This window comes from Seriola lalandi, unplaced genomic scaffold (genome assembly GCF_002814215.2).
Source record: "Seriola lalandi dorsalis isolate HSWRI2012SDOR001 ecotype SW California unplaced genomic scaffold, Sedor1 jcf7180002054850, whole genome shotgun sequence".
NCBI classification, from domain to species: domain Eukaryota; kingdom Metazoa; phylum Chordata; class Actinopteri; order Carangiformes; family Carangidae; genus Seriola; species Seriola lalandi.
Genome location: NW_019525403.1, coordinates 1,781,177 through 1,793,544, shown reverse-complemented (window position 1 = coordinate 1,793,544; position 12,368 = coordinate 1,781,177). Strand labels below are relative to the sequence as shown.

Below are 12,368 nucleotides of genomic sequence, written 5' to 3'. Positions count from 1 at the left end.
TTGTGGCACAAATGTGTTCAGTCTTGTTTGATGGCAGAGACTCAGAAACGTGTCCTGACAGTTTACAGCTTGTAATACATTCAAAAATAAAACAAATGATCAAATTTGACCTTTATGCACTTTCTTGTCCGTATCGCAACACTGTGGCTTCATAAAGTATTCAGACCCCTTCACTTTTTGCACACCTATCATTGTAAATTCCCCATTGGCCTATACTCAATAACCCATGATAACAACATAAAAACATGTTTTTAACAACTGAAATTATTTTTTTTGTTCATTTATTAGCCATACAGCTTGTTCTTTTAGGCTGAGGGCGGGATACACCCTGGACAGATCATCAGTCTAACACAGGGCTGACATATAGAGACACACCTACAGGTAATTTTGTAGAGTCGCTGATTAACCTGCATGTCTTTGGATTGTGGGAGGAAGCTGAACAACCTGGAGGAAACCCACACAGGCATGAAGAGAACATAGAAACTCCATGAAAACTCCAGAGAGAGGAGGACAAGGAAAACAAAAAACTGAAATCTCCTCTGTAGAAGTCCCTTTAGCCTCAGCTTCACCTTGTCTTAGTGAGTCTCTACAACCTTTGCACACCTGGATTTGGGCAGTTTATCTCATTCTTCCTGGCAGATCCTCTGGAGCTCCATCAGATTAGATGGGAAATGTCTGTGAACTGTCGTCTTCAGGTCTCTCCACAGATGCTCTGTTGGGTTTAAGTCTGGGCTTTGGCTGGACAAGGACATGTCAAAGATTTGTTGTATTGGCTGGACCTCTCTGTATTTGGCTCCATTCGTCCCTCCTTCCGCTCTGACCAGTCTCCCAGTCTCTGCCACTAAGAAGCCCCATAGCATGATGCTGGCACCACCACGCGCTTGGAGTTCCATCCAGTGAGTTCAATTATTGTCTCATCAGACCAGAGAATCTTTTTCTTCATGCTCTGACTCTGTTAATTGCTTTTTGGCACACTCCAAGCAGGCTGCCATAGTGGCTTCTGTCTCGCCACTCCTGATGGAGTGCTCTCTAATCTCTGCAGAGGACTTGTGGAGCTCCGTTAGAGTGACCGTTGGGTTCTTGGTCACCTCCCTGACCAAGGCCCTTCTTGGCCAGACAGTCGACTCTAGAAAGAGTTGTGTTTGTTCCAAACTTCTTCAGCTTCAGTATTATTGATTGTGCTCTTGGGAACACGCCAATCTTTAGAGATGGTTTTATAAAGGCAGATTGATGTTGAATCAATTTACAATTTACAAATTTACAAAAAGTGAAGGGGTCTGAATACTTTCCGAAGCCACTGTATGTTCGACTGAGGCCAATGTAAAGTAAAATGTCAACTCACATTTTCACATTGAAAGGGGGTTTTGTCTGATACGTTCTGCATTTGAGAGAACAGCGGGAGTGCTTGAATACAGCTTATCTGACAGATTATCTCCTCTTATTGTGATGCCTTTAGGTGCCAGCCAAGTTAAGTCGAGCACCCTGCTGGTACGTTAAATATCTGACACAGTCTCTGAATACGGTCCACCCGAGTCGGAGCAAATTAGGAGCCACATTTAGTCACGCAGTGCAGGCTGATGGCTTTGAACATTCTGACATGTCGAGGAAGAGGGAGGAAACATTTTCAAGTTGGTTTGTGTTTGGAAAGGTGATGATGTACAGAGCAACTTTTAGTATGGATTAGCAACTATCTATTTCCTATTTTTTTTGCAGCAGTTAGATTTGTGTTTTTACACTTCTGATTGAGTATGAATTAAACAAAAGAGAAACTGTTAATTAGTGAGAGGTGCTGTAGGTGTGTTAGTCATATCAGCTGTTCTCCCCTCCTTCTAGTCTTCATACTAAGCTAAGCTCATTGACTAGACACAAGAATGAAAGTTGGCATAATAAAAAGTTTGCCAAATGTTGATTCATAGTGTTGCTCACTGACATTGTCTATTGTCTGACATTGACTGTGAGTATCACTGCTAATTAAAAGAAACAGACCCGATAAACATAATTAGTATCACTCCTGTCCATGAATCGTTAAAACAAATATTAAAAGGAAAATACATTTCAAACCTTAAATCAAATTAAAACACCATGGGACTGACAGGTACAATGCAAAAATGTCCAACTCAGCAAGTCCTGTTGCTTCATTTTCAGTTTGAGAATATTATTTTCCTTCATCGCTCTCCTGCGTTTTCACTTATCGCAGGAACAACGAGAGAATCAAATAATAAAACATGTTCAGTGAGAAAAATTCTTCGAAGCAAGCACAAAAGTCACAGAAGTGATTAACCCACCCTGTCGGAGGACTTATGATGGACATTTTTTGTCGCAGTGACACAGACAAACAAGAGCAGACAAAGCAATAAGTGTGCAGCCAGAACACGCACAGACAGATGGACGTTTTGCGATGGAGTGTTAGAGAGACACGGACCTGATCAGTAAAACGCCTCCTCTTTTGCTCGGGCGACTTGACATAGGCAGCCTGGGTGTAGGCATAGCTTTTATAGCGATGCTGAGGGGAGGGGCTCCGCACTCGCCCCTGAGCCACACTCACTGTGATCTGAGAGAGAGACAGAGAGACGGAGCAGGACAGAGGGAAGAGGGAGGAAGAATTGGCAGGAGGCCAGAGAAGAGACGAGGAGAGTAAGGAAGAGAAGCGAAAGAATGCAAAACATAGAGAGCAAAAGATCCGAAAGCCAAATTATACAGAGGGAGAAAAAGGCAGGAAATGAAGAAGGAAAGAAAAAGCAGGAGTGCACGAGGAGCAAGTGATGATGAAAAAGGCGAGAGAGAGAGAAGCAGAAAAGAGGAGAAAAAAAGAAACATGAATAATCACACATAAGCTCTGTTTCCATCCAAATGTCAAGCTAATTTTAGTTGAACTTTGAAAAGAGCATAGAAAAAAAATTAAATACAGATTAGGTGCATTTCCGTCACCAGAAAACACATTTATGAGAGAAATAGAAAGTCTCAGAAATTAATACTGGGCAAATCGCTGTTTACTTTCATTTCAGCAAATTTTGTAAATGCTCTCTGAAGATGAAAACAAACTCGGCAACAAACTAATGCCCTAGGCCTGTTATATTCTACAGGGCCGACACTTAGACACAACATTTCCAAAATCCCCAGTCACTGTATGAATTATTTTAATTAAGATGAATCGTTAACTGAAAGAAAACGCTTATCAAATCACTTTTGATTGACATACGAAATAACATTCTTTCTTTTACGAATGAAAAGTTGAATTTATAAGCAATAAAACACTTTTTTTTTTTCAATACATACATTTGCTCCAACAGCCTCACTTGGTCTGGTATGACCAACAGCTTAAAGTAGCTAATGCTAGCTAGCCATAGCAACCAAGTTGGCTGACTTTATGACTCTGCTCTACTTGTGTTATTGTTACTGATGAATTCATGTGTCAGTAGAATCTTACTGCTGTAGCTGGTTAAGAAGGTGGACTCAGTTTTAATTAAACTATATATAAAACCCCCAGGACCTATCCGTCTATAATTGAGTTGTAATTCTAAAATAAAACTTTCTCGAAATAAACGCCTGCATCATGAAACCAGAACAACAGGGTCGGCTTCTGCACTGACGTTATGAAAAATGTAAAATATTCTTACTGTGTTGACTTAAAAAATAACTATGCCTTGCTTTTTTCTTTTAATTGATATGATCTGAAAAACAAGTAGTGATTCTAACTGTCAAGTTAAAGTAGTCAGTAAAAAGCAATACCTTTTTGTAAAATGCAACATATTTCCTGCTGAAATGTAATGGAGTAAAAGTGTAAAGTACATAAATTAGTAATAACCAAATACTTATTAGAGAAAGAAAGAAGAAATTGTAGTTTTCAAATTTAATGCTTCAGAATTTGCAAAAACATCTTTGGATGGAAACCCAGCGGTATATAAGCAGACATGAGAGAGAGGCAGACACAGAGAGAACAGATGTGCATGTGGACAGAATGAAAAACAGACAGTCGCAGCACAGCGTCAAAGCGGATGCTGTTGTGATCACCTCCTATTCAACAACCCTGTGTCCAGTTCATCCACCACACCCACCCAGACACCGGCAGTTCTCCTGACGGACTCTACATCTGTCTGAAAGTCGCCTGTTTTAACCTCTGTTTTCTCTCCTGGTTGTACAGTATCAACTTCCTGCTTCACGCTCACTCAGTCACATTTATCCCAAACTAAGTAGCAGCCCTGTGAAAGTGCAGTCCTCAGCGTTTTATCAGCATCTTTTATTTATTGTCTAGCAAACAAGATTTCTAGTTTCATTAGATCTCATTAAGTATTTACTATTACAACACTGACAGGAATATGGTTTCAAATAAAAAGTCAGCTGAACTTTACTGGGATTCCAAATAATGTTCTTTTGTTTGAGCCAGAATTTGTGGTAAGTTACTCAGAGCTGAATTTTAGAGATTAAAAGTTGTTACTGCTGTAATCGTGTATGTAGCTTTGTAGGAATATGACAAGAACCTGCCTACAAAGCTCTGATTAGTTGACTCTTTTTTTAAAATGATTAAAATCTAGTCATAATATTGAAAAGTATTTGAAGATTTCTTTAAATTAAAATTAAAATTGTGGTCAACAATCAAAGTGTTAAACAGAGCTTAGTAATTTAAAGGAATAGCTTATTATTTTGGGAAATACATCGATTTGCTTCCTTGCTGATTGATGCTGTAAACTAATTATGGAGCTAGTGCCAGTTGTCAATTATCTCAGCTTAGAATAAAGACTGGGAACGGGATTAACCAAGTTAAGAGAACTCACCTAAGTATTATGAATTAAAATCACAGTTGATAGAAATAGACCACCTCTGGTAAAAACAATGAAAGTGTATAAAAATGGACGACATAACACCCTGGTGGCTGGCTGCATTAAAGCTCATAAACCCCGCCCCCTCTGTGATAGCGAATGGGAAATGGGCCAAACTGACAAATCTAAATACACATCAATTAAATTTTGCGATGTACGTTTAAATGTTGTTTTTGCTGATAAGTTTGGGTTAAATTCATTATTTGATGCTATAAAAAGGGAGTGTAACGCCATGATTGACAGCTGTGACTGACTTGTGATTGGGTGGAGTGGGTGGGTTTGGAGGGACCTTGAATGCCACAGCTCCACTCCCTGATCACTACTGCGCAAAATCCAAATGAATGCAAAATGGCAGCACTCATATCAGGGATATTTAGGTATCATTTTTGTACAGTGGGAGGAAGTGAAGACATGTCGTCCATCTTTATATACAGCCAGTGGTGGCCAGTCAATAGAAGGCACTGGTGTACGCCCCACCAGCCGCTAAGCTTAATTCAAAGTCGGCATGCTTGATGTATTATTTTCAAATATTTGAAATGATAAAATAAGTGTTTACTATAACTTCAAGTGAATACCCAAAAAAATATAGCCAGCTTTGTATTGTCTTTCCTAATGGCTGCCATCTCAGCCATGCAGCACACATTAACTTAACACTTGCTTCCTCCTGTTCCTGCCTCTTTCTAATACAAGTAAATGAGTATAAGAAAGCACAGAAAACCATAAAGCCAATGAAATAATTAAGAGCTCGCAGAAGGACGGCCGCCTGCTTCCATTACTATCCATTTCTAATGATTGTAGTTTATCTTCAGAGAAGCAGAGACTTTCAGCCGCTCTATTCCACCCATTTAACGCATTAAGTATTAAATCAACTCTAATATTTGTGTTATCAATATGAGGGGAATACTGGGGTAGTTTGAACTCCAACTTTATTCAGCTTGTTCCTGTTTATACTGAGCTGTAGTACCACAGCCTGCATAGACACAAAATTAGCCGCTGGTAGCTGTCGACTGTTTCCACTTTTTTATGTTCATCTTGTTACTGCTGCAAATATCACAAAAGCAATAAGGTCTTTAAAGCAGAATATGACCACCAAGCTAAGACAGTATTTGCATACACAGTGGGGTCCAAAGTCTGAGACCACTTTCAAGTGGTTGTTAGTTTTCTGCTCGCCGAGAAAAGAGAAACTTAAAATAAGTAATTAGCTAAACGGAGCTGTTGCCTCGAGTGTGTTTGCTTTTGTGATTTTGTGTTTGAGTAAGTGTAACAGCATCATTACTTCGAGTTTGAGTGTGTGCATAGTGAAAGATTTTAAATCACTCAGTCAATCTGATCAAGTGTCAGTTCTTGTTTGGGATGGACATGATTCTCTCTCTTGTTTGACTCTGCCATGCTGCCTCTTCTAAAAACAGCATCACTAAAAACCAAGTTAACCTCTCCACCACGTCACACCCCCCTCAAAATCGTCGTCTTGTCTTCACCTGTCATTGTTTCTCTGTCTGTCTTCCGTTTCTGTTTCACTCCTCGCTGTTTTCCCCTTTCTCTCTGTCAAGGTCGATTAGGTGTTTTTCCTGCTGTAAAGAGCAGACAGTCGGAAGCGACCCAGCTCCGGATCAAACAGTTCCTGGCAAATATATATATATATGTTCACTTGCTCTGAGCTCCAGATGAGCGGTGTTTCAGTGCATCAAGCCACCTCAGATAATGTCACAGAAAATTTGACTAGTCTTAAACTTTGGATTTAGTCATTTTTCCTCCTTCCTCTCCTTGCTGAGTCCTGGGTGGTGGTGGTGGTGGTGGTGTGGTGTGGATGTAGGGAGGTGGTGACAGTGCCACTGTTGATGACAGATGAGGCAGGAGGCAGATAATCGCCTCTGTCAGTAACTCTTTTTTCCCTCCCGTCTTTCTTCTCTGTCTCAGGCTTTATCGCCATCTGACTTGTTCTTGCACTCCTTATTCATCTGCTTCATTGCTCTATTCACCCCCCACCACCTCTTCATCTTTCTGTACATTGTTATATATCTTTACACTCCCCTGCTTCTTTTCTTCTAAATCCACATCTTACCTTTCCATTTTTCTTTCTTTCTGTCCTTCTTTCTTACTCTGTCTGATTCCCAGAAGCAAAAATCCTGCATTTTCTCTCCACTCTCAGACACAGAGCCGATAGAGGGGGGTTGAAGTGGCTATTAAACGGAGTGAGATAATAATATTACCAGCCATTACTCCAGCAAGCTCACTCCATCCTGCCTTGGCGAGACAGCATGGCACTGACCTCAGTTTAACTCAGCTCAAAAGGTCACAGCTGGTAGATGTCATTTGCGACGCTACATTATCTAAAAGTTTCTGTCTCAATTTTCATTCCGACACTCACAAATTTTAGGTGGTGACTGAGAGAATGAGATACTGCGTGTCTGCTGCTCATTTTCGCTGAAAGCAGCCATATGCCTACATCTCCCAGCATGCCTTTGGTCGGCAGGTCTTTGGGGATAGGACCAAACAGGAGGATGTTGGCAAGGAAAAACACATCTGTTTGCCGTGCTGCCTCTGGGACTCTAACCTGAGTGTGTGACTGCAAAATGGATGGATGAGTGGATGAATGGACAGATGGAAGGTGATTACATAGATGCTGACTTTTCAGATGCAGTTTCATTTCAAAATAGGGTTTGGGAACATAAACCATTCTGCTTCATGTGCACAAGATCTTAAGAGGGTAATTACTTAAGTTCTATTCCTGTGGGACTCTTACTTGTCATGCCAGAAGACGCTCTGCTGCTTCCAAGTCTTAAGTTTGTTAATACAGTGAGAGCTGACTGAGAAGTACACCGATTAAAAACAAGTATTTCTACATCACTTTATCTATATACTGATGTTGTGTTCCTATTTTACAGCTAATACTTTACTCAAGTCTTTTTCAGCCTCAAGGTTCCTGTTACAATCGAATACACAGATTGGTCTGGTATGACTACTACCATACATGGTTAATGTTAGCTAACATTAGGTAATTTATTGGTTACCAAGGCAGTTTACACTTCATTTGCTATTGTACTACAGTTTAGCATTTGCTATGATCTTGCACTTGTCACTTGCGGCCTCATAACATAGACTCACTTTCAAAACTTGTCAAAACTGACATTAGGCTACACATTTGGTCAAAATGAAATTAACACCAGTCATACAAATGCATCATTTCCAATGAAAGTACATCTTCAGTTTGCAGTAACTACAAAAATAGCAAGACACTGGGTTTACTGACCAGGCAGCTTCAAGTAACAGAGCTAACTATGAAGTCAGATAGCCACAGCTACTCTTAGCTAAAGCTAACCTATACTCTTTCCTTCCTGTAACCTGTAACTGAAAAATCAATCTTTTTGATGTTCCAACATTTTACTGCTGTAATCCTGTGTGTTAACCTACATAAGTGAGGCAGTGGCTAAATCCAACCATGATGGAGAGATTAGTAGTATAGCCCTTTTAAAGATAACTAGTCTAGCTTAACAGAATAGCACAGCTGTAACTGACCCTGGTGGAATTTGGTATTTGATATAGTTATGCTTCCTTTAAATCACATATTTAATCTAGATGTATATCTTATATATCTATTAATTACGTCAGAGTAAAATAATCTGTTTAAAAGGCATAAAATTAAAAACCTATCTGTCTGGCTAACCTTTTGAAACCCGATTCACATTCTGGGAAAGTGTTCTCAGACTTTTGTTCTCCATTGTATATATTACAATCATTACCTTGTGTCAATAATGTGTCAACTCACTTGTTTTAAGACTTTTTAGTTTGCATAACAATATTTTGCAAGAAGGTAGATTTTGATGTAGATAGTATTTCACTAGACATACTTTAACAAACTGAAGATTTCCCCCCAATCAGTATAAGATTAAGGTGCAGCCCCTACGATGAATTAACAGAAAATAACCTTTCTACGGCCCTAGAGAAAAAAGATACCATGGAAACCAAATATAAGATAATATTTTCCTTCTGGAAATTAGGCCTGAAAAAGTGGGTGTTGTTTTATATCTGAGGATTTAACAATAATGCGGCCATAACATTAGATATTCTTTCTGAATAGAGAGAGTATAAGTGTATCTATGGTCTTTAACAGTGTTATTATGTGTTGTTTGCAGCCTCATGTTGCTAATGTAGATTGCTGCCATAGAGAAAATAAATTCATGACGAGTCAAAGTTCCCAACGTCTTTACTGCAAACCAGAGAGACCTTAAGGTTTCTGTCTGATGCAACTTCAGGAGCAGTAAAGCTGAAAAGTTATATTGTGGTATATAATTATGTATAAATGTTTCCTCTGTGTGCCAGATAGTCTGCTGATATAATCATAACATTTGCCATAAATGTGCCGTAGTTCTCTTAATCATGTCTCGTGATTAAAATGTGATCATGTGATTACCTCCTCACTGCCGGTTCCTCTGGGAATCCTGCTCTCAGTTTGTGGTAAAAATGTGAAGTAAGTGAACTATCAAACTGTTCATTATCCAATTTATCATTAAAGAGTAGAATCTGAACAGTGTTACTCAGAATCCTCTTAACCACGCTTATGAGCCTGTGTGGTTGCTGATTAACACCTTCATTTCATTTTTCAGAACTACAGCAATAGAGGGAAGTCAAAATCTGTCCCTGATGTTTCTTTACTGCTTGTAGGGATGTGGACATCAAGTGTCTTCAGAGTTATGTTGTTACCCAACCCTCCATTATTAATCTTGGTGCTGCTGTCATACAGCTCTGATTTAAGACAACTCGGAGGACATTTCAGAGCCCTGCTCTGAAATGTCCCCTCAGTTCCTTTCATCCTTTCAGTTTCACTCAGATACTTCAACAAAGGGAGGCGTGCTGGGAGTTTCACCACAATCTTGGTGAAGAGGGGGGCTGGCAGGATAGCAGGACGGGAGTGTTGATACTTAGCAGGAGTGCAAACTCATTTTGTAAATGGGTTAGATAATCCTGTTCCGGAGCTGATAATATGCAGTGTACAAACATCTGTGGTCATTTAGCTGGATAATATGCAATACTATAGAGTCTACTTTAATATTATTATTTGGTGTGGGCGCTGCTTCAGCGTCAAAGCAGTGTAATGTAAATGTGAAAAAGGAGCTCTGAAGACCACGAGGATAGCTGAACATAGACACATTGCATGCAGAGCAGAGGCTCATGGGAAATAAACCATGGCAGCTTACTATCAAAACAGCACTAAGCTGTCATGGTAACAGTTACACCCCATGGCATGGACACATTGACAAACATCGCCGTACAGGTACTGTCAGTACTCAACTACCGTAGTTCCCATGATGGCAGTCATGTCAGTCCCACATGTGTTACCGTGGAAACAGCAGTGACAGACATGAGTGTCCGTTAGCTGACAGCTAAATGTGTTTCAGATGTGCCGCTGTTGGAGGGAACCGTGGTGCAGCTGGAGCTCAGTGGTGGATTGAAGAGTAATGACATGAAAGGAATAAGAGTGTTTTCTGTTCTCATCTGTATCTGTGATGGATTTTAAAACTGATTTTAAAACCAGTTTGAAACACTGCACACTGGCTACCCACGGCCACTTCAATCAAATCCAGTCACTAATGCTGCCTTCATAGTGGCTTCTAGGTCTGCTCCATCTACTTGAACTCAATCATTCAGCCTTATGCTCCCGCTCAGCCACTGTGCTCCTCCAAGGACCGTTGTCTGGCATTATTGCACAAAACAGCAACCTAACACCAAGAATCAACACAAATGTAGTTACTATAACTAATAACACATATTTACCGGCTGGTAGAAACCTGAAGCATCTTATTTTACTGCCTCAAAGGGTTATGATCATTTCTAAATAGATCTTTAACTACTTATAATATTACTACTTTAAGTGAACTTGAGTTGTGTAAGTTTATGAGGCTCTTAACCTTTTCTTTTTATGGGGAGACGCAAGAGTGTCTTGTCTTAACTCAAAAGAGCTCTCGGTGTTCGTAGAGGGAATGTAGTAACTCCAAATGTGTCAGTATCTGCGTGTGTGTGTGTGTGTGTGTGTGTGTGTGTGTTGGAGAGGGGGCAGGAAGCCTATTTGAGAGGATAAATACTTTATGACACAGATGCTACTGACCAGACCAGATGTTTGTTACTGTCGCTTCTGTTTTTGGCGTTTTTATCTGCGTCTCCCCCTTCACTGATGGGATGGCAGTTCCGAGCCGGGGTGATTTGAACTGGTAGCAGTAGTAGAGGCAAACTAGCAGTGTTTCATACTGTTTACAGGTCACCAGCCTTAGGAGCCCTTGGCAACAGGTATGGGACAGCATACATTGGTGGAGAGGAATGTTTTCCCTTTTTCTAGCAGAGACACTTAGAAACACCAGCAGAGGGATTTGGTCTGGTTTGAGTTGTTTCTCTCTGTCCTCTTCTTATTGCTGGTCTAACCTTTACCAGAGCATCCACAGCTTTTACACCACTGGTCCACAGCTGGCTCGCGAAATGTGGCTATATATTGTTCAGTATGAGCTGGATGACCTCTTCCTCCGTGATGTCTTGATTCAAACTGCAGCGCAGCACTCGGAACGCGTACATTTTGGAAATTCAGCTGATGTGTAATGTAATGATGTTATTTACGTGAGACAATAGCCGTGTGTGTGTATGTGTGTGTGTGTGTCTAACCTGCTGGGAGAAGCGCTGCTGGGTCTGGATCTGGTAGTGCTCCTCTGTCGTCACCCGGGTGATGCTGGCTGGGGTCGCCCGTGGCAGCGTCTCCACCTCTTTGATGGCTTCCATGGAAACGCTTTGGGGAAGCACCTGGAAGAGCGACGTCACGTACATGATGACACTCTTCTTGTCAGGGTGAGGCACTGCCACATCTGAGGAGCAGGAAGAGAAAATGAAGAAAATTAACAAGATATTATAAAACTGTTTTTACAGACAGACTCTTTGTGACTAATAAAATGATCGTCATGTTTAAACACTGTAGAGTTACATCATCCTTTTGTGGGAAAAATACCTTCATTTTAATTTCTCCATATTACTTCTTACACCATCATGTTTTCTGTTTCACTTTTTTCATGTTTTCTTACAGGGTTCAAAAGTCTGAGACCACTTTCCCATTCAAGTGAAAGTGGTGTCAGTCTTCTTCTCAGTGTCACCGGAGCTAATTCAAGTCACTGAACATGACCTTTCCTCTGTGTTTGTCGTGTCGGAGCCTTTTGGAAGAATTCATATATGATATTATTTTTTTGGACAAATAATATGGCAGAACAGAACATGAGGAAATTCTAGTATCATTCTATTTATTCGTAACCACTAAATAGTTGGCGTCAGTGTCTGTATATATCTATACATATATATCATATCTGGCTTGTTAGCTTAGCTTGTTCAACAGCTAATTAGCCCGTAAGAAATAGTCTTGGTTAACCTTTGAGCAAAACACCCAGACGCTCAGCTGTGCTAACGATACAAAAGGCACAGTTGCCACCTCTTTGCCCATATTTGGATTAGCTGAGAGGTAGGCGGAGTCAAGCACTGCCAAGATGGCGACGGCACAGCAGCTCGCTCTGAGCTTAAATGTGA

General features: G+C 40.5%; 1 protein-coding gene across 1 annotated transcript in view; it reads right to left on the bottom strand.

The window, feature by feature from the left end:
* The window catches only part of dmd (dystrophin), a 289,183-nt gene that overhangs the window by 154,322 nt on the left and 122,493 nt on the right, over positions 1 to 12,368 (bottom strand). Inside the window, exons 9-10 of the mRNA XM_087179530.1 lie at positions 11,466 to 11,662; positions 2,423 to 2,551 (exon numbers count right to left, since the gene is read on the bottom strand). Of these exons, the coding sequence (XP_087035656.1) occupies positions 2,423 to 2,551; positions 11,466 to 11,662 (326 nt within the window). The remainder of the gene's footprint in view (positions 1 to 2,422; positions 2,552 to 11,465; positions 11,663 to 12,368) is intronic.